Source organism: Rattus norvegicus, chromosome 1 (genome assembly GCF_036323735.1).
Source record: "Rattus norvegicus strain BN/NHsdMcwi chromosome 1, GRCr8, whole genome shotgun sequence".
NCBI classification, from domain to species: domain Eukaryota; kingdom Metazoa; phylum Chordata; class Mammalia; order Rodentia; family Muridae; genus Rattus; species Rattus norvegicus.
This window is the reverse complement of record NC_086019.1, coordinates 60,191,878-60,208,802: the sequence shown is the minus strand read 5'-3', so window position 1 is coordinate 60,208,802 and position 16,925 is coordinate 60,191,878. Positions and strand designations below refer to the sequence as shown.

The 16,925-nt window shown below is 43.7% G+C and overlaps 1 protein-coding gene and 1 pseudogene across 1 annotated transcript; both read right to left on the bottom strand.

Annotated features, from left to right (window-relative positions):
* Nucleotides 1-16,925, bottom strand: part of LOC134485036 (sperm motility kinase Y-like) — a 319,058-nt pseudogene that overhangs the window by 225,142 nt on the left and 76,991 nt on the right.
* LOC134485034 (sperm motility kinase Y-like) lies at nt 385-3,802 on the bottom strand. The gene is made up of 2 exons (XM_063280853.1): nt 3,198-3,802; nt 385-2,139 (listed from the first exon to the last, which is right to left on the bottom strand). Exon 2 carries the CDS (start codon nt 2,117-2,119, stop codon nt 590-592), a length of 1,530 nt encoding a protein of 509 aa, XP_063136923.1. The 5' UTR covers nt 2,120-2,139; nt 3,198-3,802; the 3' UTR covers nt 385-589.

The following is a 16,925-nucleotide window of genomic DNA, read 5'->3' as shown; positions in this document are numbered from 1 at the left end:
TTCAATAGATCACTAGGTCTTAGGAACAAAAAAAAAACAGTATGCAAAACAATATGCATGCATGCAGGATTCTGACCATCAACAATAACCCACAAACTAGGTTGTTGATACTTATTCAATGACAAACCTTGTTAATTAGTTTTGAGGCTTAATGGAATGGGATGTTACATTTGAAAACAGAAGACTCTATTCTGCAGCACTTGTGATTGATGTCCACATGTGAAAAGATCAGTAGCCCCTGGAGGAGTCCATGAGCCCATGAACCTCTTGTCCTCACCCTGTGGGAGCTATTGGCCTAAGGGGGAGCTGGAGTCCATCTGAAGGGATGGGCCAACTAGAAAACTCTGTAGAGTGTGGAACTCATCAATCCTATTGGGTCCCTGCTGGGAAGAGGAGAATACAAGAAGAGGGAGAAGGCTTGGTGTTGGGGAAACCTCATAAAGAACTTAGAGCAGATACAAGGTAAGAATTGTGGGGAAAATGGAAACCAGAGACAGAGGAAGGACAAGCATAGAGCAAACTGAAAAGGACAAAGCACAAAGGTACCTGGGCTATGCCTGCTGCTTGTTCTCTGGACTCTCCCTGTGGCTCATTTCTGGGGGGAGATTCTGTTCTGCCCCAGGCGAGGTTTCTTTCTCCTTGGCATGCAGCAACACAGCTTTATCAGGGCATTTGCTATATTCCTGGTCCACCCCTTAAAACCTCTGTGCCGGACCCTGCTGGGGATGGGCTTATCCTCTAATGGGGCTCTGTGGGAGAGTGGGTTGTCTTCTTTGATTTCCTTCTTGCTACTCTTCTCACTGAAGATGCTTGTTGTTTGAATGCATGGGACACTCACGGCACATTTGTGATAGTGGTCCTGTGTAGCTGTCATCGGTAGAGGCCTGAGACGACCAGCCACAGTGTATCTTTTGCCTCCTTTTGGATGAGCATTCTGGCCATAGTGAGATACGTGACCATGGGAGGATGACACCCGCAGGGTGCCAAGGACTGGCAGGCTTCCACTCCTCTTTGGTTCTAATCTAAATGCAGCAGCAGGATCAAGGTTAGGGAATGGGGCTGCAACGGGACTCACTTGCTGTGCCTGGGCTGTGCAGCCATCCCCCTGGAGAGCCTGCTTTTGTAGAAAGAAATAAGTTGCCATTTCCTCATTATATTTTCTTTGTTTTAAAGAGTGTTTTACTACAGAGGCTTGGAATCCAATGCTTTTCATGGCATCCAAAATGGCCGGGTCTGGTGTGAGGGGAAGCAGTTCTTCATAGGGACCTATCAATCCGTTCCAGTGTTCTTTGAACCAAGGGTGTTTCATCGCCTTTCTTGCTGTTGGTCTAAAGTTGGGATTTACCCTCAGTAATTTACTAAGGAGGTCCTCCAGTTCTTTTGAAACCCCACAGGGAGCAGGATATACCCCTGCCACTACTTGTCTTTGCAGTTCTTGAATGATCACTGAATCAAATGGGAGCTTTCCCACTACCATACAGTACAAGACCACTCCTATAATCCACATATCATTCTTCGGCCCGTCATACCGATGGCCAAGGAGGAGTTCAGGGGAACCAAAAGAGTACGTGCCGCAGTGGTGGTTTAGCATTTTTCCAGGTTGAAATTGGGTGCTAAGCCCAAAGTCGATGACTTTGACCTTTTTGTTTTTATCAATCATTATATTGTCCAGTTTGAGGTCTCGGTGAACAATCCCCTTTCCATGGCAGTAGCTCACTGCTGACAATATCTGTTCAAATATTTGCCGGGCCTCATCCTCCTCTATGTGCCCTGACTCTCTGATGTACTGGTAGAGTTCTTGGCCTTCCACCAGCTCCATTATGAGGTACATTCTCGTTTTCTTTTCAATAACTTGTATGAGAGACACTATGTTGTGGTGGTTGATCTTTCTCATTATGTTAGCTTCCATCATGGCTGGCTGGAACCACTGCTTGTCCTTTCGCAGAACTTTGACAGCCACCGGGGTTCCTGTGAGCCGGTGGTGTGCCAGGAGGACTTTGGCGTTGCCCCCTTGCCCAATTGTCCCCAGTACTTGGTATTGGGAATGGAAGTTGCCCTCCTCAGAGATACTGGGCTCGGGTGTAGGGGTTGGTAACTCCTCCTCAGTCTCTGTAGGCATTTTATCAGTACTAATGCTACCTAAAAATAACAAAAATGGAATCAAATAATGAAAAAGATGGAGCAATATAGGAGCTAAAATTACACTTGTGGTACCTAAAAGAAACAAACAAAAGAAAAAAAAAACAAACAAAGACAAAGTAAAAACTAGACTAGAAAAATAGAGCAAAATTATGAAAAAGTTAAGGGGAAAATATGAAGAGTCATAAGTAAAAGCCACCCAAATAACCAACCCCAAAAGAGAAAGCCAAGAGCACACACATACTAAATGCAATGATGAAAATAAAAATCGTCATACTACAATAGGATTGGGCGGCCAAAGATGGTCAATACTATGAATAGATGTTCATTGAAGAAAAAAAAAAACAGATGAAAGAAACGAGAGGAGGAAGAATTAGTATAAGACAAAACAAACAAATATAAAAAGCCAACACTTAAGGGAAAACTCCATTGAATTTCAGGACCTAGTGATCCACAAAAATCCACAACAATCCAGAGCAAAATACTGAAAATTGAAATTAACCAACCACAAGGAATAAGGCAGTTAAATATCAGTGAATAGTAAACCTTAAACAAAGGCCGAAGAGTCAAAGTGTCACAAAGGGCAAATTTGTATCAAGTCTAAGCCAATGATTGCTTGTGCTCAATAAATAGAGAAACAGAAATAATGTAAAAGGATGAAACCGCAGGACATTGAAAATGGAGATAGAGTTAATCATCCGACTGCAGAACCGTAAATAATCAAAGCAGTAATATAGCATGTGAGAACATAAAAACCACCAAAAAATGAAACCAGCAATCCATAATAAATAAATAAATAAATAAAACAAAAAACAAAACCCCAATAAGGAAATAGCCAGTGGCGTGGCAATATGTGACCTAATTCTTTCTCTTGAAGTCATCCAAAAATCAATCAATCAATCAAGAAATAGGCAGCCAGCCATCTACATAGGCCTTTAAACTGATATTATGGGGTTGGCATACCAAATGCCTGGGAGCGACTGGTCAGCCAGCCCAGATACTTGGGCAGCTGCAGGCCAGTGAGAGAGCCTGTCTTGAAAATAAGGTTGAGAACCTACCTCAGGAACAGCAGCCAGGGTGACTTCTGGCCTCTATACTCTCTTGCACTGAGGTGCAGGTAATATAGATACAAGGGGCAAAAGGGGATGGGCACGTGCACACACAGTCACACAGACACACACACACACAGGCACTCACACAGGCACAGGCACACACACAGGCACACACACAGAAATACACAGAAGTGAACTTATACTCACACAAACTCTTACAAACACCCAGATTCACACAAAACACGCATACTTACACACAAGCAAAGCTGGAAAAACACACGTCAGACACATACACACATACACACAGGGATACACGTATGCACAAGAAGACATACACACATACAAACACATACACACATACAAACCTGTAAACTCACACACTCCTACATATACTGACAAACACACAGGCAAAAGTGTAGACGCACTCATACACAGGCCAATCTGTCAACACACACTCTCTTACACACACTGATACATACACATATACACAGTACAGTAAAATTCGATACAACCACACACAGCTCACTAGATACAACCAAGTCGCAGAGGGCTCCACTCCACACCTCCTCTCAAAGCACTCAAAGAATTCCAGGCCTGGCAACAGCTTAATATGTGTTTGCTGGGCCGCCTCACAATCGCTCCTCATGAGATCACAATAGGACCTGTCAACATGGTTGGGAAGGACTCTGAGACTGTGGCTTCTATGGGCTATGGAAAGACTTTAGGCTGTTAGAAATAAAACCCTGTAAGATGTTTAGCTGTCCCTAGTTCTCTGTTTTGAATGTTTACTCTGCATCCTGCTTTAAAGTCCTCATGTCTACACTCAGGGTGTCAAGTTTTCTTTGAATTCTGAAGGATTAGCCTCAAACTGATGGTATAGTTTTCTTTTTTTAAAGACAAAGCTGTTTCTAAACTGACCCATTAAGAGGACACTGTTCTCATAAGTCCTCAGAAAGGTTCTAGGTTATCATCAAACACCTGAGACAAAGCTGCAGGACTAGGCAGAGACTTGAGTTTGAATCCCCCAAACGCCTAATGGATGCATCAGCAAAGCTCATAAGCTTTCTCTGTGGAGAAGTTAACATGGACCAACAGATTAGAGGGCCAGAGCCCCAACCCATGCTGGGTGGACACTCTCCTCTGACATCCAACACAGAGATCTTTGTACAGAGATCAGGAGAAGGCTTCTCTGAATAGCTGTGCAGAGCACCTCAGGCTCAGGGACTCAGGACTGACACCCATAGAATGCTGTAGAGGAACCCTTTGTGATTCAGGGCTCATCTGCCTGGGTCCCTGAGCCTCTAGAGATGATCCCAGGACTGGGCTGTGGCTGGTTATGGGCTCAGACAGGGAGGTGCCAGGGGGTTTGCCCTTGGCTCCTGGGAGTAGAGCTGTTTTTCTTTCCCTGTCCCTGCTTTTTGAACTTTTCTTTCCTTGGGAAAATGGAAGGACTGGAAGAAGTCTGGCTATGGAGAGTGAGGCTGGCTGGGAAACTGCTCGCTGTTCTCCATTGTCATCCTGCTGTGGGTTTGGAGTTGTTGGCTGGTTAGCCTCTCGACCATTCTAATCTGCTTCTCTCCATTTAATCCATGCATCTCTGTCTCTTCGATTCGTGACATGGTTGCACAAGTCCTACCTGTAGCTGCCACTCCAGGGCATAAGTCCCTCAGTGAGTGAATTCCAGATGGTTCTGTCTAGAGAGAAATTGTACAGGGTCATTGCTCAGTATGTAGGTACATGGAAAAGGATACTGCACGGCATCCACACACATTTCATATAACATCAATCCACATACTCTGGTACTAATCGGTTCTATTTACACCTTTCGCGATTACTGCTATTCACTGTACTGTGAAGTGTGAATTTTTATTATGTTTCACTTCTGCAAAGGAAGAGACAGTGTTTAGCACTGGAGATTCCAAAGGCCTAGCTGGAAGGGAGGCCTTGACACACAGGTGTGCTCCTGGGAAATAGCTCTTTCATAAAACGCCCCGTTGAATCCCATGATGTGTGGATTGCTCTATGCCCTATCTAGGGTTGACCTCAGTGTGAATATATATATATATATATATACATATATATATATATATATATATATGTATATTAACTTGAGTATTTTTTATATACATTTCCAGTATTCCCTTTCCCAGTTTCCGTGCAAACATCCCCTTCCCTCCTCCCCATCCTCCCCCCCTTGTCGCCCTCCCTCCAACAATCTAGTTCACTGGGGGTTCAGTCTTAGCAGGACCCAGGGCTTCCCCTTCCAATGGTGCTCTTACTAGGATATTCATTTTCCATGTTCCCTTCCCCAGCTTCCAGACTTTAGATGACTGGATGCCCTGACTGATTTTTACACAGGATAAAAGTCGGCTACATTTGTGTTTGATTATTAACAGTGCCTCTGGAACTAAACTCAGATCATCAGCTATTCCTTTCACCTCTGAACCATCTCTAAAGCTCACACTATATATACTGTTCTGTCCTCAGTGTACCATGTATTGCTATAATCACCAGCATTGTTAAAGCATGCCAAAGGAGATTTATAAAATCTTCAGATTTTGAAATTTACATTCACACATAGCTTGTGCTACACATCATTAATCCCCCTTTCATGAGAGAGAAGGTCTCTTTACTGTCCAAACCACCCTTGTGTACAGGGTGAGTTTTAGGACAGCTTCAGTGTGTGGTAACACTCTGTCTCAAATTAAGCACACAACAGCAACAACCCAACCACACTCACACAGAAACACATTCATGGAACATACACACAGACACACACACACACACACACACACACACACACACACACACACAGAGAGAGCACTTTCCAGTTGCTACCCTTCCCATTCCTCAAGTGAGCATTCAGTGTAACTGTACTTTAATCTCACCTACCTCAGTCCTTCCAGTCTGTAGGCTTCTCTTAAACCCTCAGGAATTGGAAACTGACATCAGGCCGGTTATTGCTTGCTGGTGGGGAAATTGGGTTGTGTTGCTTTGTTAATCTGTACTCCCTCAGCCAACTTCCCCAGGCCCTGAGAAGATTCCATTATCCTCCTTCAGAGTACTACAGTGTTTTTAAGTCATACTCAACAAAGTAAGAAACCATTTGGTTTGATTGCAGCATTTAGGATTGTGTTGAGTAGGTACCAGCAGAATGTACACTGTTTATGAAGTAGGTCTGTGAGTAAGGGCTAGGTGTAATTTTATCTACTGAGTGAGTGAGTGTTTGCTCCATATCGTTACCCATTTTGGCTTCTGTGGTATTTTTATTCCTATAGACTAAAGGGTTTGAGTTTGTGTTGGCTTCTTCTGTGATTTCAGTATCCAGCACCTCTGGACTTATACTATAAGTATTACCAGATTAACAGGGATGTTGATTTTCCATGGAGATGCTTGTTTACATTTTTACTTAATCCACATCTTATTTTCAAGAGGAGGGAGAGCAGCTTGCTGGCATTGCAGCAACACACATTGACCCAGAGTGAAGGTTCTCTCTGTTACTGATTCGAATTCCTGAATCATCATGACATTTTGCATGAGCTATCCTCCACTGTCTCGGGCATTTGAGTACTCCTTTCCCAGTTGGTGACTCTGTTTGCGAAGACTCAGGAGGTGTGCCCTTGCTGGAGAAAGAATGCCAGTGGGGCTGGACTTTGAGGTTTTAGTGCTCTGCACCACTCCCTGTGCACTGTCTGCTTTGTACTTGTGATTCCAGATGTGAGTCCTCTGCTTCCTGCTCCTTCCACTGTGCCCTGTAGTCATGGAACTTAACCTATGGTAACAGGTGGTCTGTGAAATAGGATCACTAATCGCCTACATGTTTTATAGTTTGCTGTGCTCATGGCATTTCTGTCACAGAAATACAAAGGTAACTAATGCAGAAGGGGATGTAATAGAGCGGACTCTTGCTCTGTGATACCTGACCATGCCAGTTTGTGCTTGTTACTTGTTTTGGAAAATATGCAAGAATTCAGAACTTTGAACTAGAAGTCGCCCAGTGCTCTAAGAAGAGTTTAATGGGGTATACTGGCAGGAGCTTGGGAGTCAGGAGTGCCAAGATCTATCCAGAATGTGGAGCCCAGGACAAGGGGATTCAGAAGGCAATAATATTTGTAACTGGCCTGGGATAATTTGTATGATGCTTTTACAAAAATGTGGCTTCCTTCCGCCCACATCGTAAAAACCTACCTGAGGCTAAATTAAAAAGTAATAAACAAATTTCTTCGATGAAAATTTGAAGAGAGCCCAATATGGCCTCTGTTATACTGAGGTATAGGACTTCAATGAAAAAGAGCAAATGGGGCAAATAGAAATGCAAAATGTACAGTTTACAGAGAAAAAGACACTGGGAAGAGTAATATTATAGCCAATGCCTAGGCCAGAAGAGAGCCTGCAATTACTTAGGACATTAGAACCTTAATAAGAGGCCATGTCTCCTCAGGTGATGACATCACTCAATTAACCTCGTAATCTGTGGTAGAAAGTGACTTACTTAGGGTTTTCCTGCTATTAACAGACACCATGACCAATGCAAATCTTATAAGAAGAACACTGCTTTGGGTTTGGCATACAAGTTCAGCAGTTTGGTTCATTATCATCAAGGTGGGAGCATGGCAGCATCTAGGCAGACATGGTACAGGAGGAGCTGGGTGTTCTACATCATCATCTGAAGGCCGCTACTAGAAAACTGATTTTCATGCAGCTAGGACAAGAAACATAAGGGTTACATCAACAGTGACACACTTCCTCAATCAAGGCTACACCTATCCAATGAGGGCTCATCTGCAAATAGTCCCACTCCCTGGGCTGAGCATATTCAAATCAACACAGGAACATTAGGCATTTTCAGTTCCTGAAATCACCTGTGATCAGAAGCTGCTGCTACTCTGGGTCATAGGGCCCAGGGCTTTCCAGAAATCAGGCATCTTCTCATGTACTCTCATCAGTCACTGGGAGTAAGGAAGCTCAGCAAAGGACTGCTGTGTGGGCTGAGACAGCTGAGAAAGTCTGCTTGGGAAGGTGTGTCAATCTTCATCTCCACATGGAGATAGCATGGGGGTTACCTGACCTTACCTGACCAGTTTCCATGTTTGGTACCCCTGGATCATATTCATTGTCAGGTAGGAAAGTGTTATTTGGCACCCAATGTCATGTTGTGCTTATCATGTACCCAAAGTTGATAGACGACTTAAGAATGTAGGCTTGAAAGTTATCCAGTTTCTAATCTGGGAAGGAGAACAGCAGGCCTGAGAGGAACAGGCCTCATGTGCAGAGGGATGTACCATCTGTACATGGTTGGGAGAAGCTCAGAGAAGGTTAGTCAAAGCTGTCTATCCAGTAGAGGTTAGTTAACTGTGGAAACTATCACTAACAATAAAGGTAACTTTGAACTCTGAGGAAGAGAAGGTTTGTTGCCATTGTTTGTGGACCATGCTTCAGAGGTGATGAGACACAGAGAAGCTGTGTCTTGGGTTCATGCCAGGAAGCATGCTAGCTGAGCACTTCACATCTTAAGTTGTGTAGGTCGTCAGGGCCCTTACACAAAGGTGATCTAGTGACAGTGTCTTGCTTTGTTTGTAGCAATCACATGAATTTAAATTTCCTACTTGTTCTTGTTCTTAAAAACTCACTGATTACTTTTAGCTGAGACTCCTGGGAGACTTTTCTCTCACATGCTGTAAGTTTTAAAGATTTGGTGATTAACATAAATAACTATTCATAGGTCAACACAGGGCCCACACTGACCTCACCTTGCTATCTGGAACTGTTACTCCTGAGCCAAGGGTCTCAAGGGTCTCTGCCTCAGAAAGAAATGTGGAAAAGTGATTTCATAATCTATTCACATTCCTTGTGTCATCCAGAATATCTGCTAGAATGAGAGGATCCTTCCCTGCTCAGGACAATGTAGATACTGCTTCCCCTGGAGGAAAGAAAGGGCCATGTCCTCCCTCCGTGGGACAGTCCCCGATGTTCACTGTTATGTCACCCAACAGTCCCACCTTGAATCTGCTGTTCCACTTGAGCATGGAGCCTCCCTTTTATTCTGGGAATAAACAGGAATCTCCAGCTAGGAACAGTGGTCCAAACATGAGGTTAAGTGAAGGCAGTGAGAATGATGTATACACACTAAGGGTTTCTGATTGACTAATTCTGAACTTAATGTACTTGCTACTAGAGTCATCTGTAAGTGACATGTAAGCTTTGTATTAAAATGTACCTTTAGGTCCAAGATTTCATGGTAGGACAATGCCCTACTTGCTTTTAAAGATATCCTAAAAACTGGATAGAAAAGAGAATATACAGAACAGAAAATGTTCCTAGGTGTACAAGATTGGTTTACATGTGCAAGTCTCTGTGCTCAACGCGAAGAGCACACAATATGCCTTAGAAAGTAGATGATAAGCACTCCCTTCTTTCTCTCTCTCTCTCTCTCTCTCTCTCTCTCTCTCTCACTCACTCTGTTTCTACCTCTCCCCCTCTCATGGGTGGTTGTGTCCGTGTCTCTGTGTGTGTGTGTGTGTGTGTGTGTGTGCATGTGTGTGTGTTTCTGTGTCTGTGTGTCTGTCTGTCTGTCTGTCTCTCTCTCTCTCTCTGTATGTGTGGTGTGTGTGTGTGTGTGTGTGTGTGTGTGTGTGTGTGTGTATGTGTATGTGAGAAACTGAAGGTGAGCTCAGGGTCTGCATGACCCAGTTGGAACTAGAATCCCATGTTGATTGACTCCCACCTTGACAAGTATCATGTTGTTGGGATGACCAGCATGTGACTACTGGGACAAGATAGAAGTATTTACAAAGCCAACAGTTTTGACCAATTTATGCGAATTAGGGCAGATTTGAGAGTACACTTAAGAGTTTTAAACTTTGTTTGAAAAAACAAAAAACAGTGTTCTTGGAATAGTTTCTTTGGAGTAGACCGCCAAAGGCCAAATTTTATCTGATTGTTGGTGAGCACCTGTGGGTTTTTGTGTTCCTTATGTAGTATCCTTTAGTTTTGGGTCAGACAATGTAAACCTTATCATTTCCACTGTTTTTAACATCTCAAATGATGTCCCACGTTCTAGGTGTCAATCCACAAATGCCCACTCCTACATCTTCTCCCTCCTCCCTCCATTTTCCCACTATAATACTGCTCCTAAACTCACCCAACTTTTGGAAACCCACTTCTCCAGCCTTCGATGAAAATTTGAAGAGAGCCCAGTATGGCCTCTGTTATACTGAGGTTATAGGTCTTCAATGAAAAAGAGCAAATGGGGCAAATAGAAATGTAAAATGTATAGTTTACAGAGAAAAAGACACTGGGAAGATTAATATTATAGCCAATGCCTAGGCCAGAAGAGAGCCTGCAATTACTTAGGAGATTAGAACCTTAATAAGAGGCCATGTCTCCTCAGGTGATGACATCACTCAATTAACCTCGTAATCTGTGGTAGAAAGTGACTTACTTAGGGTTTTCCTGCTATTAACAGACACCATGACCAATGCAAATCTTATAAGAAGAACACTGCTTTGGGTTTGGCTTACAAGTTCAGCAGTTTGGTTCATTATCATCAAGGTGGGAGCATGGCAGCATCTAGGCAGACATGGTACAGGAAGAGCTGGGTGTTCTACATCATCATTTGAAGGCCGCTACTAGAAAACTGATTTTCATGCAGCTAGGACAAGGAACATCTACAGTGACACACTTCCTCAATCAAGGCTACACCTATCCAATGAGGGCTCATCCCACTCCCTGGGCTCAGCATATTCAAATCAACACAGGAACATTAGGCATTTTCAGTTCCTGAAATCACCTGTGATCAGAAGCTGCTGCTACTGTGGGTCATGGGGCCCAGCGCTTTCCAGAAATCAGGCATCTTCTCATGTACTCTCATCAGTCACTGGGAGTAAGGAAGCTCAGCAAAGGACTGCTGTGTGGGCTGAGACAGCTGAGAAAGTCTGCTTGGGAAGGTGTGTCAATCTTCATCTCCACATGGAGATAGCATGGGGGTTACCTGACCTTACCTGACCAGTTTCCATGTTTGGTACCCCTGGATCATATTCATTGTCAGGTAGGAAAGTGTTATTTGGCACCCAATGTCATGTTGTGCTTATCATGTACCCAAAGTTGATAGATGACTTAAGAATGTAGGCTTGAAAGTTATCCAGTTTCTAATCTGGGAAGGAGAACAGCAGGCCTGAGAGGAACAGGCCTCATGTGCAGAGGGATGTACCATCTGTACATGGTTGGGAGAAGCTCAGAGAAGGTTAGTCAAAGCTGTCTATCCAGTAGAGGTTAGTTAACTGTGGAAACTATCACTAACAATAAAGGTAACTTTGAACTCTGAGGAAGAGAAGGTTTGTTGCCATTGTTTGTGGACCATGCTTCAGAGGTGATGAGACACAGAGAAGGTGTGTCTTGGGTTCATGCCAGGAAGCATGCTAGCTGAGCACTTCACATCTTAAGTTGTGTAGGTCGTCAGGGCCCTTACACAAAGGTGATCTAGTGACAGTGTCTTGCTTTGTTTGTAGCAATCACATGAATTTAAATTTCCTACTTGTTCTTGTTCTTAAAAACTCACTGATTACTTTTAGCTGAGACTCCTGGGAGACTTTTCTCTCACATGCTGTAAGTTTTAAAGATTTGGTGATTAACATAAATAACTATTCATAGGTCAACACAGGGCCCACACTGACCTCACCTTGCTATCTGGAACTGTTACTCCTGAGCCAAGGGTCTCAAGGGTCTCTGCCTCAGAAAGAAATGTGGAAAAGTGATTTCATAATCTATTCACATTCCTTGTGTCATCCAGAATATCTGCTAGAATGAGAGGATCCTTCCCTGCTCAGGACAATGTAGATACTGCTTCCCCTGGAGGAAAGAAAGGGCCATGTCCTCCCTCCGTGGGACAGTCCCAGATGTTCACTGTTATGTCACCCAACAGTCCCACCTTGAATCTGCTGTTCCACTTGAGCATGGAGCCTCCCTTTTATTCTGGGAATAAACAGGAATCTCCAGCTAGGAACAGTGGTCCAAACATGAGGTTAAGTGAAGGCAGTGAGAATGATGTATACACACTAAGGGTTTCTGATTGACTAATTCTGAACTTAATGTACTTGCTACTAGAGTCATCTGTAAGTGACATGTAAGCTTTGTATTAAAATGTACCTTTAGGTCCAAGATTTCACGGTAGGACAATGCCCTACTTGCTTTTAAAGATATCCTAAAAACTGGATAGAAAAGAGAATATACAGAACAGAAAATGTTCCTAGGTGTACAAGATTGGTTTACATGTGCAAGTCTCTGTGCTCAACGCGAAGAGCACACAATATGCCTTAGAAAGTAGATGATAAGCACTCCCTTCTTTCTCTCTCTCTCTCTCTCTCTCTCTCTCTCTCTCTCTCTCTCTCACTCACTCTCTCACTCACTCTGTTTCTACCTCTCCCCCTCTCATGGGTGGTTGTGTCCGTGTCTGTGTGTGTGTGTGTGTGTGTGTGTGTGTGTGCATGTGTGTGTGTTTCTGTGTCTGTGTGTCTGTCTGTCTGTCTCTCTCTCTCTCTCTCTCTGTATGTGTGGTGTGTGTGTGTGTGTGTGTGTGTGTGTGTGTGTGTGTGTGTGTATGTGTATGTGAGAAACTGAAGGTGAGCTCAGGGTCTGCATGACCCAGTTGGAACTAGAATCCCATGTTGATTGACTCCCACCTTGACAAGTATCATGTTGTTGGGATGACCAGCATGTGACTACTGGGACAAGATAGAAGTATTTACAAAGCCAACAGTTTTGACCAATTTATGCGAATTAGGGCAGATTTGAGAGTACACTTAAGAGTTTTAAACTTTGTTTGAAAAAACAAAAAACAGTGTTCTTGGAATAGTTTCTTTGGAGTAGACCGCCAAAGGCCAAATTTTATCTGATTGTTGGTGAGCACCTGTGGGTTTTTGTGTTCCTTATGTAGTATCCTTTAGTTTTGGGTCAGACAATGTAAACCTTATCATTTCCACTGTTTTTAACATCTCAAATGATGTCCCACGTTCTAGGTGTCTATCCACAAATGCCCACTCCTACATCTTCTCCCTCCTCCCTCCATTTTCCCACTATAATACTGCTCCTAAACTCACCCAACTTTTGGAAACCCACTTCTCCAGCCTTCGATGAAAATTTGAAGAGAGCCCAGTATGGCCTCTGTTATACTGAGGTTATAGGTCTTCAATGAAAAAGAGCAAATGGGGCAAATAGAAATGTAAAATGTATAGTTTACAGAGAAAAAGACACTGGGAAGATTAATATTATAGCCAATGCCTAGGCCAGAAGAGAGCCTGCAATTACTTAGGAGATTAGAACCTTAATAAGAGGCCATGTCTCCTCAGGTGATGACATCACTCAATTAACCTCGTAATCTGTGGTAGAAAGTGACTTACTTAGGGTTTTCCTGCTATTAACAGACACCATGACCAATGCAAATCTTATAAGAAGAACACTGCTTTGGGTTTGGCTTACAAGTTCAGCAGTTTGGTTCATTATCATCAAGGTGGGAGCATGGCAGCATCTAGGCAGACATGGTACAGGAAGAGCTGGGTGTTCTACATCATCATTTGAAGGCCGCTACTAGAAAACTGATTTTCATGCAGCTAGGACAAGGAACATCTACAGTGACACACTTCCTCAATCAAGGCTACACCTATCCAATGAGGGCTCATCCCACTCCCTGGGCTCAGCATATTCAAATCAACACAGGAACATTAGGCATTTTCAGTTCCTGAAATCACCTGTGATCAGAAGCTGCTGCTACTGTGGGTCATGGGGCCCAGCGCTTTCCAGAAATCAGGCATCTTCTCATGTACTCTCATCAGTCACTGGGAGTAAGGAAGCTCAGCAAAGGACTGCTGTGTGGGCTGAGACAGCTGAGAAAGTCTGCTTGGGAAGGTGTGTCAATCTTCATCTCCACATGGAGATAGCATGGGGGTTACCTGACCTTACCTGACCAGTTTCCATGTTTGGTACCCCTGGATCATATTCATTGTCAGGTAGGAAAGTGTTATTTGGCACCCAATGTCATGTTGTGCTTATTATGTACCCAAAGTTGATATATGACTTAAGAATGTAGGCTTGAAAGTTATCCAGTTTCTAATCTGGGAAGGAGAACAGCAGGCCTGAGAGGAACAGGCCTCATGTGCAGAGGGATGTACCATCTGTACATGGTTGGGAGAAGCTCAGAGAAGGTTAGTCAAAGCTGTCTATCCAGTAGAGGTTAGTTAACTGTGGAAACTATCACTAACAATAAAGGTAACTTTGAACTCTGAGGAAGAGAAGGTTTGTTGCCATTGTTTGTGGACCATGCTTCAGAGGTGATGAGACACAGAGAAGCTGTGTCTTGGGTTCATGCCAGGAAGCATGCTAGCTGAGCACTTCACATCTTAAGTTGTGTAGGTCGTCAGGGCCCTTACACAAAGGTGATCTAGTGACAGTGTCTTGCTTTGTTTGTAGCAATCACATGAATTTAAATTTCCTACTTGTTCTTGTTCTTAAAAACTCACTGATTACTTTTAGCTGAGACTCCTGGGAGACTTTTCTCTCACATGCTGTAAGTTTTAAAGATTTGGTGATTAACATAAATAACTATTCATAGGTCAACACAGGGCCCACACTGACCTCACCTTGCTATCTGGAACTGTTACTCCTGAGCCAAGGGTCTCAAGGGTCTCTGCCTCAGAAAGAAATGTGGAAAAGTGATTTCATAATCTATTCACATTCCTTGTGTCATCCAGAATATCTGCTAGAATGAGAGGATCCTTCCCTGCTCAGGACAATGTAGATACTGCTTCCCCTGGAGGAAAGAAAGGGCCATGTCCTCCCTCCGTGGGACAGTCCCCGATGTTCACTGTAATGTCACCCAACAGTCCCACCTTGAATCTGCTGTTCCACTTGAGCAGGGAGCCTCCCTTTTATTCTGGGAATAAACAGGAATCTCCAGCTAGGAACACTGGTCCAAACATGAGGTTAAGTGAAGGCAGTGAGAATGATGTATACACACTAAGGGTTTCTGATTGAATGATTCTGAACTTAATGTACTTGCTACTAGAGTCATCTGTAAGTGACATGTAAGCTTTGTATTAAAATGTACCTTTAGGTCCAAGATTTCATGGTAGGACAATGCCCTACTTGCTTTTAAAGATATCCTAAAAACTGGATAGAAAAGAGAATATACAGAACAGAAAATGTTCCTAGGAGTACAAGACTGGTTTACATGTGCAAGTCTCTGTGCTCAACTCGAAGAGCAAACAATATGCCTTTGAATGTAGATGATAAGCACTCCCTTCTTTCTCTCTCTCTCTCTCTCTCTCTCTCTCTCTCTCTCTCTCTCTCTCATTCTCTCTCTTTCTACCTCTCCCCCTCTCATGGGTGGGTGTATCCATGTGTGTGTGTGTGTGTGTGCATGTGTGTGTGTTTCTGTGTCTGTGTGTCTGTCTGTCTGTCTCTCTCTCTCTCTCTCTCTGTGTATGTGTGTTGTGTGTGTGTGTGTGTGTGTGTGTGTGTGTGTGTGTGTATGTGTGTGTGTGAGAAACTGAAGGTGAGCTCAGGGTCTGCATGGCCCAGTTGGAACAAGGATCCCATGTTGATTGACTCCCACCTTGACAAGTATCTTGTTGTTGGGATGACCAGCCTGTGACTATTGGGACAAGATAGAAGTATTTACGAAGCCAACAGTTTTGACCAATTTATGCGAATAGGGCAGATTTGAGAGTACACTTAAGAGTTTTAAACTTTGTTTGAAAAAACAAAAAACAGTGTTCTTGGAATAGTTTCTTTGGAGTAGAGCGCATAAGGCCAAATTTTATCTGATTGTTGGTGAGCACCTGTGGGTTTTTGTGTTCCTTATGTAGTATCCCTTAGGTTTGGGTCAGACAATAAACCTTATCATTTCCACTGTTTTTAACATCTCAAATGATGTCCCACGTCCTAGGTGCCAATCCACAAAGACCACTCCTACATCTTCTCCCTCCTCCCTCCATTTTGCCACTATGATGCTGCTCCTAAACTCACCCAACTTTTCGAAACCCACCACTCCAGCCTCCTCCTATGTTCGAGCATCACATCTCCACAGGACCAAAGGCCTTCCATCCCATTGGTTTCAAATAATGCCATCCTCTGATATATATTGGTTGGTGGTCTATTTTCTGGAAGCTCTGAGTCATCAGCCAGCATATCTTGTTCTTCCTCTATTGCAGGACCTCCTCTGTCACAGGACATCCACTGTTTAAGCACCACCACTACCTCAGGAAGTCCACTGTCTGTGTGTCAACTCCACTGTAACAGGACCACAAGTGTCTCAGCACTTAAACTATCACAGCACTTCTACTGTTCAGGAGCTCAAGAGTCTCAGCATCTCAAGTGTCACAGGACCTCCTTTGTCCAAGAACTGGACTGTCCAAGCAACACTACTATTGCGGGACCTCCACTGTCACAGGACTTCCACTGTAGGAGCACTACAACTGTCTCAGGACACCCACTGTCCTATAACCTCCATTATCCCAGGAATTCCACTGTCGTAGCACCACCCGTAGCAACTAAAGTGTTTCAGGACATCAACTAAAGCAAGATCTCCCATGATTCTGCAACTTCACTGCCCCAGGATCTCTACAGTGACAGGAATACCCCTGTATCATCAATTCCAATTTTGCAGGACCTCCACTGTAGCAGAACCTCAATTGTGCAGCAGCTCCCCTGTAGGTAGATTGACCTCCACGATCTCAGTGCCTC

What these genes read in the sequence shown, in the direction of transcription:
- LOC134485034 (XM_063280853.1), bottom strand. Translation starts at nt 2,119, where the DNA reads ATGCCTACAGAGACTGAGGAGGAGTTACCAACCCCTACACCCGAGCCC.